The sequence below is a fragment of the Madurella fahalii genome (assembly GCF_045866475.1).
Source record: "Madurella fahalii IFM 68171 DNA, scaffold_6, whole genome shotgun sequence".
Taxonomy (NCBI): domain Eukaryota; kingdom Fungi; phylum Ascomycota; class Sordariomycetes; order Sordariales; genus Madurella; species Madurella fahalii.
Genome location: NW_027263976.1, coordinates 3,006,754 through 3,025,542, shown reverse-complemented (window position 1 = coordinate 3,025,542; position 18,789 = coordinate 3,006,754). Strand labels below are relative to the sequence as shown.

Genomic DNA, 18,789 nt, shown 5'->3' with positions numbered 1-18,789 from the left:
CACTCGCTATCGATTATGAACCCGGCCCGCTTGTCACCGCCTTGTCTCCCAACATAGACGTCTCGGGATCCCGTCGATTTCCTTGACTCTTTTCTAGTATATTCTCGCCAATCTCCTTGATCCTCAGGATCACGCCATGTCGGGATATAAAGATATCCTCAAACATGGGTGGCATCCCGAAAAAGAAGGGACCACGCTCAAAGGCCAAATGGTACGCTGAGTTCGTTGATAAACCATTCCCAGGTCCATGTACTTACATGCCGCAAATCTAGAAAAGTTTAGTCGGCCGTGGTGACAATGTAGGCCGCTCTATTCCAGTTGGGACTCACATGGGCACCAGTGATTGACCATAAGCCATCATACTTCAGACCCGCCGCACCTCTAGCCATACCGCCGCGCCGCTCTCCTCCTTGCGTGACCCATCCACCTTTGCTCCTCCACCCAAGCGATACACCAATACAACAGGCAGCGGGGGCGTCAGTCCAGCGAATTCCTCCTCCCCGGTCTCCCAAACTGGGCCAACTGCTCCACCGGCGCCAGCATCTGAAGAACCGGCCCCTCCTACGAAGCCATGGCGTCTGGATACCACCGGCCTCTCGACAGCGCACTTGCCTCTTCCACCGGTAAGGAGAGACGGGGCAGATGGCCGATCACCACCACCTCCACCCTACACGCCATCATCAGCAACCGGAGCAAGCAGTAGACCGCGCCCTCCAAACCTTCCGCCCCGTCTCCCACCGCGGTCCGACTCTGCATCCCCAACAACCACGTCGCCAACAGCGGCACCGGTGCTACCAACCCGCGCTGCTGTTTCCAGTTCCGCTCTTCCGCCAACAAAACCAAGAACGGCAGCTTCGGGCGCGGATCAGGGATTTTTAAACCAAACCGCCGTCAACCGACTCGGCGCGGCGGGCATCTCCGTTCCCGGGCTCGGTATCGGCTCTGGCCTTGGCTCTGGTCCACCAGCTCCCCCCCCCGCCACGCCAGGTCGCACGGTGACTGGGTCTGTGCCCAGCTCCGGAGTTGGTATGGCCCATCGTTCGAATCCAAACCTCAGCGAGCTCCAATCCCGCTTTTCACAGCTCAAGACATCATCATCACCTTCCCCCGGAATTCCCACACTGAGAGCAGCAGCTACTTCTACAGCTACAGCAGTTGCCAAAAAGAAGCCCCCGCCGCCGCCGCCGCCGCCATCCAAGAAGAAGCCTTCTATTATCAGCCACGGCCAAACCAAACAACGACCCACAGGGCTGAGCAGCGGCAGCGGTAGTGATGCAGATGACGGGGCGCCACCGCCAATCCCGATAGCGACAAGGCCGCAGTTTTAGGGAGTACTGGAGGCATCACTTCCCCGTGGGTGAGAGTCATGGGGTATGTGTTCATATCGCCTATACAGTTTCACTCACACACTGGGATTGTGATTGTCGCAAAAAGAGTATGACGGGTGGGGTGGCATCGGATTGTCTGTTTTGGCGGTCGACCAAACTTCTACATGAAGGTATCATGAAGAGAAAAGGAAAAATCTCTTAGTTCTGCTTCGAGCTACCTACGTGAATTGGAGTATTTCGAGTTGTAGCAAAACCTTCTAGAAAGCAGTTTTTTGTTCCCACGGTCCGTGGAGACGAAACGGAGTTCGAGCCGGGTGAAGAGGCATTGGAGCCTCCTTAGACCTTCTCCTCCTTCAGGCCGTGCTTCCAGATAACGATGTAAGGTGTGATACCGTCCTCACGATAGTTGAGGAGCACAACCCTAGCCGGAGTTAGTTCCATTCATCCGAAACCAGTGGTGTTGAAAGTAAGCACTTACATCCCATCGGGATTCGTCGACTCGCCAGTGTAAAACTCCCAGTCTTTGAACTTGGGCAGGATTGTATCCTTGACATAGGCTTGGGCCTTGGTCTCAAACGCTTTGACTTCCTCCTCAGACTTGCCAGCATCCTGGAGCGCTTTCTTGACGCTCTTCATGTAGCCTGCGTTGCACGATGTTGAATTAGCCATCCCGTAGGGTTGAATTGGAGGCAGTATAAAAAAAAAAAAAAAAAAAAAAGGGAGGTTCCTCCATAACCCAAAATATGTTATTTACTTTTAAGGTACGGCAGGTACGACTTCTTGTCGAACGAAGTGCTCTGGAGACGGAAATTGTGGACGATGTCGATGACCTTGACAGCCTGGTCCTCGAGAGCCTCCTCGGCCTCTTCGGCCGACGCGTTGGCGCCAATGTCTGCAGGAGGAGAAGCATCGTCAGCTAGCCATCGATGGTTTCCACTGCCAGAAACGTTCAAAAAGCAGACGCACCGAAATTGTTTTCACCCCCCACCGTAACCATCTTGCAGTTGACCTCATAGACGACGCCATCGCCAGCCTCTTTGATGTCGTACGAATCCGAGACGATTTCGTCGCCGGTGATAGTATCCTGGCCGAAGCGGAGCTCGTGTCAGTAGATGTGCCCGCTCCCTTACGCGCAACAACGCAACAAGAGATGTGTTGCTTCGGCTTCTTAGACTCCGGATTCCTCACCTTGTAGATAATCATTTTGGAAATTGCCTCTGCGAAAGCTTATTTTGTCTTAACAACGTTGGCTGTAAGAGAAAGGTCAATTTGGATGGGAAGAAAAAATTGAAGTGGGGTGAGGGGGGAGAGAAAGTGAGTTCGAGGAGGGGTAGGCGGGGCAGCTTTCAGGCGAAACGGCAGGCGGCGTGACAGCCTGGCTAGGCCGAGACTGGTACTCATGCAACCAGGACGAGGCCCTGGAAATCTCATCTCCTGCATTAACCCTGGGGTATATCTTTTTATTCTTTATTGTTCTTGGCGATGAGAGGCAACTTTGAGTTATCCCCTTATTAGGTTAGGGTTTATCATGTGAAAAGAGTGGATTGGGGCCCACTAAGCAGGCGCATACATCAGTCTGCGTACACTCTGCGTACACTCTGCGTCCAGGGTTGGGTTCTAGCCTCTTTCTTTGGAATCCTACGCTGGAGCTTCGATTTCATACCAGCAATCACAACATCCACTATCTGAAGTTCGTAACATGTACAGATATCTAGTCATGACCCAGTTGTTATTACGTGCCCCAAGCCTACTGTGATTGCCAGCAAACTTCAAGGCAAAAGAGCCGTCGAAGGAGACACTTTGGACACACTACCTGGATAGGCTGAAGCGCGAGATGTAGAAATAAATGCGAAGGGAAAAAGCAGAAACACTATTTACTCCTGATGACCTGCCCAGTGACCAAACCACTCCGTTTAACCTGTAGAAATACCAACACTCGTAATCAGGTTGCCCGTCAGACAAGCCTCATCTAAGGAATCAGCAAGCACAGCCCTCCTTCGCGTTCGGATCCCGTGGCCCGCTAAGGTTCACTCTCTGTTCCTCGGCACGGCTGGCCGCGTGTGATGCCCCGGGCCCACGGGCCGTCTTCAGAGATGTCTCGGGAATGGCGTTAGCGATCGCCGTAAACACTTCGGTCACGTTGTAGCCTGTCTTGGCGCTGGTCTCAAAAAACAACAGCCCTTCCTCTTCCGCGTACGTCTTGGCCTCCTCGGTGGTGATCTTTCTCGCGTCGCCCGAGTCCTCGCCCTCAGTACCCTCCCCGTCGCCGCCATTCCCAGTCCCGTCGCTTGTAAGATCGAGCTTGTTACCGACGAGTGCGATGACGATGCCGGGAGACGCTTGCCGCTGCAGCTCGGCGACCCAGTGCTTCGCCTTGATGAGGGATGTCGGTTTCGTGAGATCGTAGACCACCAGGGCGGCTTGCGCGTTGCGGTAGTACATGGGAGCCAGCGAGGCGAACCGTTCCTGACCCGCCGTATCCCAAATCTCAAACTTGATGGTCCGTGTCGGAAGGTTGCATTTTTGTGTCAGGAAAGCCGCTATAAGGGATAGTTGTGGTTAACGGGTTGCCTTCGTTCAAATCAACGCCTGAGACGGTGAGCGACGTACCTCCTATTGTCGGTTCCTTGTTTTCTTGAAAGTCATTGTTGACGAAGCGAAGGACGAGCGATGACTGCAAACACAAGTCCGTCAGCGCCTGCGGGGGGAAAGCGAGGAACGATGATGGAAGCCAACCTTGCCGACGGCAGCTTCGCCGAGGAGGACCAGCTTGACGCTGCTGCTAGGCTTGACCGTATTGCCCGAGTCGGCCATTTTCGGTTTATATGGTCTTGCTAGTGGCTTGCTGCAAATGTATTTGATCAGAAACGGTGGAAAGTGGTGATGGGTGCTGGTGTTGTGGATGACCTGTGCGTTGATGGTGTTCCTTGGGGACGGGAATCGGAGTGACGTGATAGGCAGACATGGCTTGGGAGCCAGGATAGGTAGGATGCATGCGACGACTCAAACCAACGCCTGGGGCGGTCCACCGAACAGCAGCCTCAAACGCCTGGGAAGTGCCAATGTAACAGCCGCAGCCCCGACAGTGCACGGGCCACGGAAGAGGCGGGTGGAAATACAGATTGGCCGGCTACCACCGTGTGCTTGGCACTGTCTGGCGGCAGATAAACTCAACTTGCCCCACTAAAAAGTTCAGCGCTTTCCCAAGCAGCCGCTTAACGCAACAACTTCCCCGTTGTGTTTCTAGTATTGTGCACCGGGGATCTTCGGACCATCCCAAAATGGCAGCGGCTTTTGCAAGAACCGCCAAAGGCGCAGCCAATGGCGACAAGATTGTCCCCAAGAAATCTCTGTTCGACGACTCCGCATCCAGCAGCGAAGACGACCAAGAAGAAGGTGGCGCCACGCTTGGCCCGTCGTCACAGCTCAAGATTAACGAGGAGTACGCTCGCCGATTCGAGCACAACAAGAAGCGGGAGGAACTCCATCGGCTGCAGGAGAAGTACAAATCTGCAGACGGAGAGGACCTAGACTCAGAGTCGTCTTCAGAAGACGAATCAGAGGACGACGAGGCCGTGCTTGTTACCGAAGACTTGGATGCCGAGATCTCGGCCACGCTCCAGGCCATCAAGAACAAGGACCCCAGGATATACGACAAGGATGCTGTTTTTTACAAGCCATTTGACGCCGACGCCGAGCCGTCCAAGAAGAAGGAGGAAAAACCGCTCTTCTTGCGCGACTATCATCGTGAGCGCTATCTAAGCGGCGATGTGGGCGCTGACGATGATGGCGATGCTGCCGACAACGCCCCGAGGACGTTTGTCCAGGAGCAGGCCGATCTTAAGAAATCCATTCTCTCCGAGATCAACGCCGCCGCCGCCGCCGCGGACGAGGAGGAGTGGAGCGACGATGATGCGTTTATCAAGCCGGTCAAGAAGCAAGACGAAGTGGCCGAGAACGGTATCCATCCGTCGCGGGCAAACCGGGTCCAGCTCTCCGAGCTCGACGTTGCGAATGCCGACAAGAACCCCGAGGAGTTCCTGTCCAAGTTCATGGCCTCCAAGGCGTGGGCGCCTGAAGAGGGCTCCAAGTGGCAAGCATTCGAATCTGACGAAGGCGAGGACCAAGGCGACGTTGCTGACGAGTTCGAGCATGCCTACAATATGCGATTCGAGGACCCTGCCAAGAGCAATGAGTTCCTGAAGACCTACTCAAGAAACATGGCAGCAGCGCGCTCCGCCAGGAAGGAAGAGCTGACAGGCAGAAAGAAACAAAGGGCGCTCGAAAAAGAGAAGAAAGAGGCCGAGAAAAAAGAGCGGGAGGCTGAGCGAGCCCGTCTACGACGTTTGAAGATCGAGGAAGCTTCGGACAAACTAGCCAAAATCAAAAAGGCTGCCGGCATGAGCGGCAAGACAGTCAAGGACGAGGAGTGGATAAAATTTTTGGAAGATGCCTGGGAGGACGACAAATGGGAGGAGGAGATGAAGAAGCGGTTTGGCGACGAATACTACGCCGAGGCTGACGACATGTCTCTCGATGAGGCCGGGGACGATGATGGAGGAGAAGAAGAAGAAGAAGAAGAACGAGAAGGAGACGGCAAGAAGAAGAAGAAGCTCAAAAAGCCCAAATGGGACGATGACATTGACATCAAAGACATCGTCCCTGATTTTGACGATGAGTCAAAACCCAACATCACCTTGGACGACGATGAAGAAGATCATGAAGCCCAAGAGGACGAGGAGGAGGCTACAGACGAAAACTCCGATGACGCGCGGCCCGCCAAGAAGCGCAAGACGGCAAAGGATATCAAGAATGAGAAACTGGCCGCAAAACGCCAGGCCCGCGCAGAACTTGCAAAGATTGAAGCCCTCGTCGATACCAAGATGGAGCTTGACAACCCCCGTGCTCTAGCATCCAGCTCCAAAAATAAGGGCGGCAGCGGCGCGCCGGCTTTCCGGTACCGCGAAACGTCGCCCAATTCGTTTGGTCTCACAGCCCGCGACATCCTTCTCGCTCCGTCAGACGCGGCTCTCAACGAATTTGCCGGGCTCAAGAAGCTAGCCACGTTCCGCGACGCGGAAAAGAAGCGCAAGGACAAGAAGCGCCTCGGCAAGAAGGCCCGGCTGAGGCAATGGCGCCGTGAGACGTTTGGTAAAGCTTATGAGCGTACGGGGCCGACGTTCGGGTTTGAGAGCCTTGTAGCCGGTGCTGGGGCTGCTACTGCTGCGAGCGGAGCTAATGCCGTTAAGACGGAGGGACCCCGCCCTCATGCAGCGAAGACTGAGAATGGTGGTGCCGGCTCGAGCAATATAATTGAGGGTGAGCGGAAAAAGAAGAGGAAGAGGTCAAAGAACAAGGGGAAGAAGGTTGTTGAGGCGGCAGAGTAAGAGTTCATGTCTGGAGTTCTGGAGTGCGGTGCATTGGGCTAGTTCACCTGTATGGAAATCTGGATTTGTAGAGTCAATAGCTACAACAGGGATATCCAGTTTTGGGGTTGAGCTTCAACTACACGTGTAGCAGAACCGCATGCTCGTTTAACGAGGGTTGGCCAGACGCCTTGTCCCAGGCATATATACATACAAACAAGGATCCGAGATACGCATGGTCCATGGATCAATCAATTCTCACATTCGCACTCGCACTCGTACTCGCGCTAGCACTCGAACTCTGCACCAAAGAAAAGCCTAATTACAAGATTCTTTAGCTCGAGCCCCTGTATCGCACAGAACCGATGCCAACCCATTCTTCCATCCGTCTCATCGTCCCGTACAGTAACGAAGACCGCCAATCCTGATCTCGCATGTTGAAAGGTCCTTGCTCAGTCCACAGGCGCCACCCCGTATGTGTAAACTTATGTACTTGACGCCTCGCTTTGTCCTTCCTTTGCCCTCCCCGTAAAACGAAATCAAAAAAGAAATTCGCTCGCCGTATCGAATGCGCTATGTTGTGAGTCAGATGTGATTGCCAAACCTCCAATGAGACCGATCCCGTATATATACTTGCAATACTTGCAAAGACAGGAAGGAGCAGGACACAGAACATGAACTTGTAACTCCGAACAACATGCCACGCCACAACAACCGCCATAAACGCATCAACGTCACACTCTCCATCTATCTCTACAACCCATCAACAACCGACGCGACAGGAAGTGACGGGGCGAGCCTAATGACGGTGCATCCCGCCAGCACTCATCCCTCCCCCGGCCCCTCCTCCTCCGCCACCACTCCCACCCCCGCCAAACATACTCGCGAACCCATCCATCCCTCCTCCCAACCCTCCTCCTCCAACCCCTAAATCTGCCCCAATCTCAGGGGGCTCCATATTAAACGGCATGAACCACGCCGAGGAAGGCTCCCCAAATGCGGCATGCAGCGCCGCATCCGCAGGATGATGATGTCCGTGCCCTCCGTGGCCATGACCTCTGTCATGATGACCTCCTTCACCGCCGTCAGCCCACCCCGCCAGACCTCCCAACCCGGCCCCTGTGGGATCTACCCCGCCCCCGTAGGCACCAAACACTAATTGGCGGTCGAGGCGGCTCATCCCGTGAGCTGCTGCCGTAGGGAGGGGTATTGCGAAGGGGTCGGGAGGGAAGAACGATGCTGGCGGGGCCGCGTGGTGGTGGTGGTGGTGAGAGAGATGGTGGGATACCGCGACAGGGGAGACGGGGGAGAGCGCGTGGTACGAGTTTGCCGAGTGGGCTACCGTGAGGGGGTTGAAGGCGGTTGGGCCGCTGGCTTGTTGCTGGCCTCCGCCGATGGATCCTTTCGCCGAGCTGGAAAAGGAGCGCTGGTGCTGGAGGCGAGCGGCTGCTGCGGCGTGTAGTTGCTCGGCCGTGGCGGCTTGGTGGCGAGCAAAGTCTGTTTGGAGAGGCTCGAGGCCTTGGTCGGGCCCGCCGCTGCGAGATGTGGTGCTCGCTTTACGGACCATAGACTTGCGCTTGAGTTGCGAGCCGGGCTGCCCGGGGCGGGTGATTCCGTTGGCGGCCGCGTTCTCGGCGCTCTGGGGTGAGAGGCTGGTAAAGAACTCTTCGACTGTGTGGAGCTCTGGTTTCTGCTCGAGTACGGCGTCGTCCCCCTTTTCCTTCTTCTTGTACGTGGCAGGGTCGAGGAAGTCTGATTGTGATACTCCATGGGGATAGCGATCAAACCAGTCGCCGTACTGGAAGATTGGCGACGCGGCACTCTCGTTGGCGGAATTGCCTTGTCTCGCTGCATCGGCGCAGGTGCGGTATTGCTCGCGGAGGTTTTCCGACATCCAGTGGAACATTCCCCAGTACCGCTTCATTTTGGAGAGGAACCTGACGTTGGTCGCTAGATTCCGCTTCGACGTCGCCTCCATCGTGGGGTTTCCGTGAAAGATGCCAAAGATGTGGACGGTACTCGATAAGAACGCGCAGTATCCGGTGAATGGAGCGGTGATGAAGTGCGACTCGGCGTCCTTGAGCAGCTCCGATATCCTGTTCGCTGCCGCAAACGCCTTCGCCCCCGCTTTCGTCACGAATGCCTTGGGTACGTCTTGTTGCGAGTGTGCACTTGGTGGCGATACGGCAAAGCGGTTCATGAAGAGGATGTTCTGCTGGATGGAAATGTGTAGGAACAGGAACTGGTTGGCCATGTTGTCCGTCTCGTGCAGGTGGAGATTCTCCGGCGTGTAGGTCAGGGACTCGGGCAGCTCGCTGAGGATATCTTCGGTCTGCTTGATCAGTTTGGTATACTCTGAATCCGGGCTCCACATCGGGTGAGGATCCAATTCCTTCCCGCCTTGGTTGAGATAACCAATGATTCGTCCCCATAACGCAATGGCCTTGATCATCCAGGCGGCGACCCCCATGTTGTCCTTCGCATCAGTGGCCTGGCCCTCAGCGAGAGACTCAAGAACCTGGCCGCTAAGGGTCTCGGTAGGCCCGGGTAAGTCGTATTGGAAATTCTTCTCTTTGATGGGCAGCGGGATCTTCAACGTCTCCTCCCGAATGAATGTCGGCCGGTCCGTTCCTGACGAGTTGAAGCGGTCCATCAAGAAGCAGGCCCACATCGTCCGCCGACGGATTTCACGGTCAATGAAGCTGAGCTGCGTCTTCCCCGATACCCGGAGGGGATCGTGTTCCAGGTCCTTGTGTAGCTGGAGTGCGAAAGCCATGCGGATCGCTTGCCCTCCCAGTGACCAACTTCGTCCGCCATGACATGTGCCAAACTCGTGCAACCCTAGGATCAGCAGGCATGTCAAAATCGTAATATTGGGCCACTCATATCGTTTCGTCAGAATATCACGGGCTACGGAAGCCCATTCCTCCCCGCGGAGAAAGTTCGGATTCGTGTTGAGCTTCGGGTGGTTGGAGAAGCGTGCGGAAATAGCGCAGACTGAGAGTATCAAAACTGGGGGAAGGGCGCCAGCCCTGGTGAGGCGATCATGGTTAGCATTAGAATCAAGGAGGGATTCCCGCAACCGGACATACTTAAGCTTCCTCATAAAGCTGGGCTTGTGGAGGATATGGTAAGCCTGGCCGTAAATGTTTTCGAAGAAGACCTCGGCGAGGTGCTCCTGGATATCCTTCGAAGGGAGGGCATCGCCCCCTTCGAGCAACAACTTGCTCTCTTCAGCCTCCTGCACCAGGATCGTGGAGGGCTTGTTCGGTCCATCAAGCTTCGACCTCGACGGAGCACGGGCCCAGTGGTCCAGATCTGGGCCAAAAGCCTCGTCAGCGCCGCGCTTCTTGGCGGCCGCTGCTTTTCCGGCCGTGAGGGTTCCCGGGATCGCCGGCTTCACCACGGCCCGGGTCACGGATGACGCGATGGCATCCTGCTCCGCTTTTGGCACGACCTTGATGATGCGCTCCTCCATCCGCTTTAGCCGCTTATCCAGCATGGCCATGTAGTCGGTCCTCGGAGCGGCCTTGCGCGCGGTGACCTTGTAGACACAAGGAATGCGCGACCGGAGACAGTGCTTGCATGCAGGCTTCTCACCAGAACAGCGGATCTTTTTGCGACGACACGCAATGCAGGCTAGCGGTAACCGTTTTCGCTCTTTTCCAGCTTTCGTTTTTAGCTCGCTCCATGCAGGCGCAGCATCGGCCTTCTCCCCCTTAGACTTTCCGCCTAAATCCGTCCCATCTCCCAAGCCACCCGTCGCTAGACCGAACTCATCGGACATGGGCTCCTCCAAAGAGTTCGCCCCGTTGCCGTTGCTGTCTGGGGTGCCATTCTCGGATAAGTCCGGACTGGTCCGCTGCTGGCCGTTGGCGCTGCCGTAGCCTGATGTCTGGACGGTGATGGACGTGACCGAGTTCTGCTGGTCCGGCATGGACGATATGGACGGAGGTTGGGACGTCGCAAACACATCCGGACCGTGATCGTCAAAGGTAGCCGTCTGCAGGCCATCCATGGGAGAGTCGTCTAGCGGGTTCTGGTACGAGAACTGAAAGTCGGCAAAGTGGGAGGCATCGGCCAGGTCATGGGCGGCCGTAATGGTCCCCAGCGTCTCATTAGAGCCTTCCAGCTTGAGGGCTTGCAATGCGGCGGATTCGGCCTGCGCGAGGTGAGGTTCGGCGTCGCCGGCAGAAGGGGAGAATTCGAGATCCAGCGACGGAAAATTCTTGAGGCCGGCTTGAGTGTCGCTTGGTGACATGGCGAGCGTGAGCAAGCCTTTGTATCCAAGGCGTGCAAGACCGTTGATTGTTTGGGACTGGCAGCGAAAATGAGGCGGCTTCAAGAACCCCCACACAGCCCAACCTGGCCAGGCCTCAGACGCTTTCTCCACTCGGACCGGATCGTCTGCGATTGATTCTCAACGCGTCGCATAGATATGTCTCATCGCACTTCTCGCGAACAACGGTGAAATGTCGACATGTCCCCCAAATAGCAGAAGGTATGGAGAGGGGCCAACAGGTGCAGTAGGGTTAAGCAGCCCAGTCGACGTCGTGCTTCCCAGAGTTTCCCAAGTGGCTCCGGTACGATGGGTCCTGAGCGGCGTCTCCAAATGTTGATGATGGGGGAAGAGAAATCGGGGAGAGAGGGGAGGCCAACTGGGGTCGGAAACAGTGGCGTCCCAACGAGCGAGAAGGTGGATCGCTGAGAAAGGGTCTAGCGGAATTGGTCGAGAGAAGCGTTTTCGGTGATTGAATTGTGGGGTAGCATCCCAGCGTTTTCTGCGCGGGCGATCCAGAGGCCAAGAAGTACCTAGCCCGCCCGGGACAGGGTACCTTTCCGCGACACCGAGTCGGCTGTCTGTTGCTACTGCCACAATTGGACGTTTGAATGGGATCCAAGATGTTGTCGAAAACGTCCGGCTGCGGGGACCGCGAGGAAAAGGGACGCGGTCTCGGCTCGCTCGCAACGGGGCATGCAGCCAATATACGGCGAGCGGGCGGGAAGAAGCATCGAAGACTGGGGGGAACAGGGAAAGAAGGTTGGCCTAAATTCCGCGAATGGAGGAAATAGATTGATCACGGGCAGGTTGGTAGGCCCAAAGGAACTTCGCAACTTGAAGCGGGCCGACTCTTGCAATTGCACTTATCAAGCGGTCTCCTCCCCTCCCTTACCCCCCCTCCCCCTTCCCTGATTACCCTTACCACGCCAGGCCAGGATTGCAAAGCAGAGCGACGAGAAGAAAAGGAGACAAGAAGGCTGCAGCACTGGACCAGTACGCGCTCCACCCCAGCCTGCACAATATTGTGCAGCTCCAGCAGCAGTGCGCGCTCAGGTGGCCGAATTCTGTACCATCTCGGGCCCTTGTTCCGCTCTGGGAGCGCAACCCAACCCGCAGCAGCCACTCTTGGGCAACCTCATGCATGCACCTCACATGCGTCAAGCAGAGACGTGTTGCGTGCAGCTGAGGCAAGCCACAGCAGCGTCATCCATGGGACACGAGTCCAGTCAACAGGGGAGTCGGGCTTGCTTCAAGCCTCTTCCATGTTCCCGCATGGCTGCGCCGCGCACGGGCGCCGCTCCATTGCGGAGCATGTACCCTTCTATTTTACCTCATCTTGTGGAGGCAGCGTTTCCATGCTGGAGGCAGCAGCCTGTGAGCCACGACTTGGGGGGGTGTGTGAGTGGGCTCGTGTGCAGCTTGCAGTGACGGATGTAATTATATGTGCGATGGCAAATTCCGAGAATACGCCGGTACGTGATATAGGTACCCCGAGCCAAGGATTGACTTGTCGACTTTGCATTCATCAGATCTTTCGTTGCGCTCGTGATATCTCCCCGCGCTGCTACTGGCCGTTGTACCGAATTACCCCATGGGGCCACATCGACGACACCGCTGCATGTTTTCTTTGCGATACTGTACCGCTTTTCCAAGGCTCCGGCGGAGATTGTTCAGTGATCGTCGTCGGGCGGAATGAAGTCTTGATTGTTGCGGGGACCGGAACTAGCCCTCGGGTCGACAAGCCCCGATCAAGGAGCGAGCACGCGGGACCAAGACATTGGGGCGCGCTAGGGTCGATGACAGTTTTGGAGCGACAAGTGGCGCGGAACCTTCCACCACGATTTCCCTGCGGTAGAATGCTAAGATACGCCATTGTATCTTGCGGCTGTAATCGTGCCATGCGCTGCAATGCGATGGCCGGAAATCAGTGCGGCTGTCAATTTAAATAGACGTCTGTTTAAAAGAAGCAAAAGACGAGGAAACGATGCAGGAAACAAATGCAGCAAATGCTGAAAGACAGCAACTGGACATGGTCCAGCCAGTGATCTGTCAGGCCGTTGTCGAAACGATCGTGCATCCCTGTCAGAAGCCTGGCGTGGCCGCCACTCCGCTGCAGCACAGTTCGCAGCACGGCTAGCGAGGGCCGTTACGATAGTGCGCCACCACGGTCGATTTAGGAAGGCCAGAAGTACCTCACACTCTTCTCTTTTGTGCTTTCCAATGGTGAGTCAGCAGAAAGCTGTTCGTTCATCACATCTCTGTAACAAAGGAAAAAAAAAAAAAAAAAAAAAAAAAAAACCCTTCTATCCAGTCCGCCGACAGTTATTATCCCCGATTGGCCAAGCCGTGCAATGCAAACACTCAATCCTCTCGGCGTTTTTCTTAGGTACCCCGCCTCCCCACACTCTTGAAGATCTTACGCTTCACTGCCCATGCCATCTTCATGACTAGGAGCAATATACAGAAGGCACCGAAGCCTTCTGCTGCATATTGGCGCCGACGCGATACCCCCTTTACACAGTCGCTAGGCGTCCATCACCGGACCAGTCCCGTTGGCTAGGCAGCTAACAAGGTCGGACAGCAGCCCACAGCACCGTATCCGGTATTTGAAGTCCAGGTATCACTCGGCGCTTACGGGCCTGGAGTTGCAGTTCGCACTTCGCGCTGTGCTCGCATCAGAAAACGGGCGAGGGCCCCGTCACCGGCCTCTCTCGTGGACTGAAAATGGTCAGCAAGACGTTGTGCGACACCGAACCCGGCTGCGCCCAGGACACTCAGCCGTCTGTGGAGGGTTACACGGCTCGATTCGATCCGTCCACTTTCCAGCTTCCGAATTGGCATATTGATTCGTCTATCCGATAATTATCCGCGGTTGGAGGGAAGGGGTGCCTGGCTGTCTTGCATAGACACCGCAGCGCTTCATGCGCTATGCACCCTTTCACTCGAGCACGCCGCGGCCGGGTGGTGGCCGAGGTGTTCATCCAGCGCGCCGATTGCTACCCCAGGAATATGTCGTCCAGGGAGGGTTAGTCCGGCCAACGGCTGGATCTTCGGCCCCCCACCGCGACCCCATGCCGAACCGCTACCACCTCAGATCCTGGATCAACGACTCGGGGGGAGCGGCGATGCGGGAGCTGATCTCAGCGGCCAATGCTGGAGTGCGGTCAAGGAACCATCTACAAGGCCGTCTTACCAGTGCTAAGGCTCTCTGTCCTTTTGCCTCTCAACGTGGTCGAAGAGTCGATCTCGACATGACGATTGAAGCTGAGTCGCCGTCTGATGACCCACTGTCTATCGCGGATGTCTTTTTGATCCGCTCTCCCCCAGTCATGCATCCCGCTCATCCACTTGCAAAGCAACCAGGAACGGCACATCGAGTCCCCGATTGAAGCTTGTCTGTCCAATGACAGCCTCGGCGGCCCGCTTGGTGAACTCAACTTTGAAAATGTTCCGCATTCTGGTCGTGTGTGTCTCTCTGCCCGCCAGCCCGGATCGCTTGTCTCGAGAGACGTCAGAAACATGCCACCTGAGCAAGTCTAGAGCTTTGGGCCCAGTCATGGGGGGTTACGCAGTAAACGAGCAGGCAGATATCGCCACACCCTGCCGACCCCGTCTCTGGGACAAGTATGACGGCCTTCCTTCTTACTAGGGAATCGTGTGCACTCTATCGGTTCTGTCAGTTGTGGCGTTCGCCCCCAGAGGTAGACCGGTGGGTTCAGGACCCCCAGCACTGCGCGACTGGAAAGTGTCAGGTCCAGACCACTTTCGCTGTTTTTGGGAGATTTGGCGGGTTAAATTGAACAGGCTGATCGAGAGACACCCGGTGCAAAGGGGGGGAGGGGGGCTTGCCAAATACCAACCAACCGTCATCGGTCGCCTGACATCAAAACTGACTAGCGCAGTAAAATGCCTTAATAACCTGGGAAAAGAGACGAAGCTCGCGGGGATCTGGAGCAACTGCTGCCCATAGCACATAACCCCCTCCCCCCCTTCTCCCTCTCCCTCCTCTCCTTTCTTCTTGCGCTACGTTCATCGGTAGCCAATAGGGTAATATCCGGGCTACATTCAGAGTTTCGGGTCATCGTACCGGTCCTTTGCAAATTGCTGCTGTGCTTAAGCACACCATACCTCCTGTGGAGAGGCATATGCCAATCTGACATACAAATTGTTGGAGGGATGGAGCGGGCTAACGGCTTTATTTCCTTTCTCCCTCGCTCTGCATCTGCACGACCATTCGGCCGGCGGCTTGCTTTATTCGGCGGAGGCGCCTGCCTTTAGATGCCACGCGTGTATCTCGCTCATTCTTGCGAGTCCCATTCTGCTTTCCGGTACTTCCGATTCGTGACGCAAGCGAGGTTACGATATTGTAGTAGGAATGCAATGGTAGCCTCGCTTGACTTCTGTCTTCATTTTGCTGCTCTTTATCTGTGTTGCGCTCTCTTATCTCCGTGGCCCGAGACGGACATTATCTATTTTTCACTTTCAGGTTATTCCGAACGTAATGGGCTGTAAAACATCAAAGGCAAAAAGATGCTTAGGGGGCGGTATTGATCATAATAGTCCCACTTTGGCCCTTGCGTAGTGTGAGGGACACATCTCGATCCGAGCTCTACTAAGATACCGAAATAGTAGATAGGGAACCCGGCGGCGGATGGAACAGACCGACTGGATTGCATGAGAAGAAATGGATAGAAGAGGGGCAGCCTTTGCTTCTTTACCTTCTTTGCTTTGACGACTCATGACAATCCTACTCCGGCTCACACCTCATCAACCCCGCTCGATCCTTTCCAACTCATACAGCCAGTACTCCCAAGAACGCCGGTCGTGAGGATTCTCCTCCTCTTCGCTTTCCTCTACTTCTTTCTCCAACTCCTCCCACACGACTCCAATACTCTCAGCTTCACGTCTCTCCCCGTCTGACAGATCGTCACCTTCGAGACGTTCCAAAACCTCTCTGATTCTGTGCACCCAACGGCGTCTCCAAAAGTCAACAACACCAAGGAGCCCCTTGTTTGGATCTTGGAAAATCGCGGTTACTTCGCCCCCAAGTTCACCCAACAGCTCTTCCAGTAGTGCCAGCTCATATGCGTGTTCTTCTTCGATCTCATCCGCGTCATCACAATGTCCTGACGTGCGATACCGCGGGTTGAAGAAGACTCTGGTAGGATCGCAGCACGTATGAGGGATTTTCAGCGCCCGGAACGTGAAGAATCGAACGGCCGCGGTATGATGCTGGATATCGTAGTAGGCCCCAAAAAGCTCAAGGTACTGCGAGAAGCTCAAAGCCAACAGTTCAACAAATGAGCAATGGCCGGAGAGGGAACTGGCTTCTTTGCCACGGTGCAACCTTTTAAACAAGTACGTCAATGGGGTGCAGCTTCCGAGCGAGCACCTGCATTGACAATTGTCAGCAACTTCGAGTCGTGGCAGCGCAATATGGAGATTTCGGATCCATATTTCGAGGGTTGTGTGCTCAGATGGCTGGTCTAGGAAAGTTGGCAATGCCTCGCCGATCAGCCAGAATATATAATGGGCGGTGAATAGGCCTTTGCCTCGGTCGAACGACGCGAGATGATGGAACAAGACATCCGCCCCGTGCTCTGCAAGCCATTGTAGGTACGGCAGTTCAGGTAAGGGATAGCCGTTTACCTGGTACTGTAGCATGCCGTCCCACCAGATATCTGTGTCGCGGAAACCACGTGCGAAGAAAAGCTCAGCATCGATGGGATTTCTGAGTGCTTGGTAAACAGACCGAGCAGCTAACGGGCCTAGTTTCCTGATGCCAAGCGCCTCCGATATTCGAATATCACGTCCTCGCAGCAGCTGGAGAACCTGAGGCACAAACCAATCAAGAACCCCCTCATCCAGAAGCCCCAATGGTCGCAATTCGACTGTCGGGAGTGTATCGAGAGCAAGCTGCTTGAGTCTTTCTCGCCGGTTCCTCATGTGGTGTATGTATCTCAACCGGCACCGTTGGGAGGTTTGGTCGAAGATGGCTTGCGTGACCACGGGGACCGCGCAGTCAGCCTTGAGAAGGATACTCAGACTCTCGGCGCAACTGCAGGCTCGGCATTTGAGACGACTCTTCCCGTTCCAGCATTGTAAGCCACCGAGAGCCAGGGCGAGCTCTACTGGCACAAAGTTATCGGAGTCCCCCTGATTGAGCAATGCATTTCCCACGACGGCGGCTCCTGTCAGGAGCCGTAAGCACGAAGGCTTGTCCACCGCGAGATGGAGCGGAGTTTGACTGAAAAAGTTCCGTTCGTTCAGTGTGGTTGGATGATGTTGTAACAGATGCTTAACCTGTTCCTGATTGTTGGCCAGGATTGCTAGGCTTAGGGGCCCACACTCATATGCTGCGACAAGATCACTCAATGTTTAGCACCTTCCCGGCAATAACTACTCAAGCAAGACAAGTAGGTAGTAAGAAGCGATGAGGCGAACCTTCAGCTATTTTGGTTGAGCTACCGAGGAACCTGATCGTTCTGAGGCCCATATACGCCCTGCTGTCGACGGTCTTGGTCCGGGCTGGGCGTTTGAGAACAGGTGGGCCGAGTTCTGTGGCCGATTGGAAAAAGAGCTCGGCGGCGGCAGCATACACATGCTGTGAACCGCCGTATCCTATTGACATTAAATAAAGCGGTGTGCTGCGAGGTGTGTCAGCCGAGTGCCAGATTCAAAATTCCGTTCCGTGTTAACCGAGAACTCACCGGCCGTATGAATCATAGCCGGTCATTGGAACTTGATAAGCAACGAAGCATTTGAGGAACGCCAGGAGGACGTCATGATCTTGTCTAAGCTGAAATCGTGACGCGCTTCTGTTAGCACTAATGGTATCATGTCATTGGCCGACGACTGGGCAGAGACGCCTCAGCGTTAAAACCCACATACGTAGTTAGCAGCATGGTGGACCAAGGATCGGTTACGCGAATCGACGGCTAGAGGAGATGCCCTGCGAGACTGGAATAATTGCACAAGCCTGCCCAGCACCTGAGCCGCATAGACATCCCGCCACCGTGGTGGCCCTCCTCGTATAAATTCAGGTGCGGACTGCGAGCGTCGTATTAAATCCAGCATCCTGAATGCCGGCGCGCTCTTCTCATCCACAGTAGGGTAATAAGTGAAGTTTGGGCTGATGCTCCAGCCTCCTGCCCCTGACGTGGTCGCGAACGAGAGTTGAACGGCTGCGTTGAGTAGACGCCTTAGTCCAGTGTATCCGAAGCTAACTTTCCGATTTTGAACTGAGCCTTCCGCCTGAGCAAGCGGACACCCGGGGAGATGCTCCCGGGTGGTCGTCTCAGAGTAGAAGGTTAGTGGTCCCCAGACAGAGCCCCTGCGCTGGTGTTGTAGGCGGGGACGGCAGGAACATGCGAAGCTGCTTCCAACAAGCAATGATAACGTGTTTGAGAACTGGTCCTCGTCGTTGTTTGCCATTGATGCTCCGGGGCGTGCCGCGGGCTTCGCCCGAGTTCTCGAGGCATCACATAATTCTCTCAGAGCATCAGGCTTCCCAACGAGTCGGCCAGTAGCCACTCTTGATATCAGTTGACGCTGAAGTTTATCTGTAAGCCTGGATTTCGTCGAGCAGGATGTAGCATGGGTTACACACCTCTTGACAACTGCCGCTCATGGTTGTTTGAAGACCAACAAGTACCTGCCTCATGAGAGACTCTAGGTTGTCAGTCCGTGCCTGAATTGTAGGAAGGCTGTGGTGAATATCCGTGACCTGGGACTGTATGGCAACAAGTTGCGCTGACATTCCCAGAGAAGTCGACTCCAGTGACCGGACGGTTGTTCTGCTGAGATGTCAACG

The 18,789-nt window shown here is 55.3% G+C and overlaps 5 protein-coding genes across 5 annotated transcripts; 2 read left to right on the top strand and 3 right to left on the bottom strand.

Annotated features, from left to right (window-relative positions):
• Window positions 1-136: 136 nt before the first annotated feature.
• On the top strand, window positions 137-1,328 carry MFIFM68171_10935 (uncharacterized protein; the record flags this gene model as incomplete). Its single annotated transcript, XM_071066354.1, has 3 exons — window positions 137-211; window positions 273-299; window positions 369-1,328. 3 exons carry the CDS (start codon window positions 137-139, stop codon window positions 1,326-1,328), a joined length of 1,062 nt encoding a protein of 353 aa, XP_070922455.1.
• Window positions 1,329-1,664: 336 nt separating this feature from the next.
• Window positions 1,665-2,531, bottom strand: MFIFM68171_10934 (uncharacterized protein; the record flags this gene model as incomplete). Its single annotated transcript, XM_071066353.1, has 5 exons — window positions 1,665-1,749; window positions 1,807-1,969; window positions 2,083-2,220; window positions 2,295-2,412; window positions 2,517-2,531. The coding sequence occupies 5 exons, from the start codon at window positions 2,529-2,531 to the stop codon at window positions 1,665-1,667; spliced, it is 519 nt and encodes a 172-aa protein (XP_070922454.1).
• Window positions 2,532-3,305: 774 nt separating this feature from the next.
• Window positions 3,306-4,142, bottom strand: VPS21 (Vacuolar protein sorting-associated protein 21; the record flags this gene model as incomplete). Its single annotated transcript, XM_071066352.1, has 3 exons — window positions 3,306-3,868; window positions 3,939-4,002; window positions 4,065-4,142. 3 exons carry the CDS (start codon window positions 4,140-4,142, stop codon window positions 3,306-3,308), a joined length of 705 nt encoding a protein of 234 aa, XP_070922453.1.
• Window positions 4,143-4,609: 467 nt separating this feature from the next.
• On the top strand, window positions 4,610-6,715 carry kri1 (Kinetochore protein Spc24; the record flags this gene model as incomplete). The annotated part of the gene is made up of 1 exon (XM_071066351.1): window positions 4,610-6,715. The coding sequence occupies one exon, from the start codon at window positions 4,610-4,612 to the stop codon at window positions 6,713-6,715; it is 2,106 nt and encodes a 701-aa protein (XP_070922452.1).
• Window positions 6,716-7,493: 778 nt separating this feature from the next.
• Window positions 7,494-10,955, bottom strand: MFIFM68171_10931 (uncharacterized protein; the record flags this gene model as incomplete). The annotated part of the gene is made up of 2 exons (XM_071066350.1): window positions 7,494-9,726; window positions 9,787-10,955. 2 exons carry the CDS (start codon window positions 10,953-10,955, stop codon window positions 7,494-7,496), a joined length of 3,402 nt encoding a protein of 1,133 aa, XP_070922451.1.
• Window positions 10,956-18,789: the final 7,834 nt, after the last annotated feature.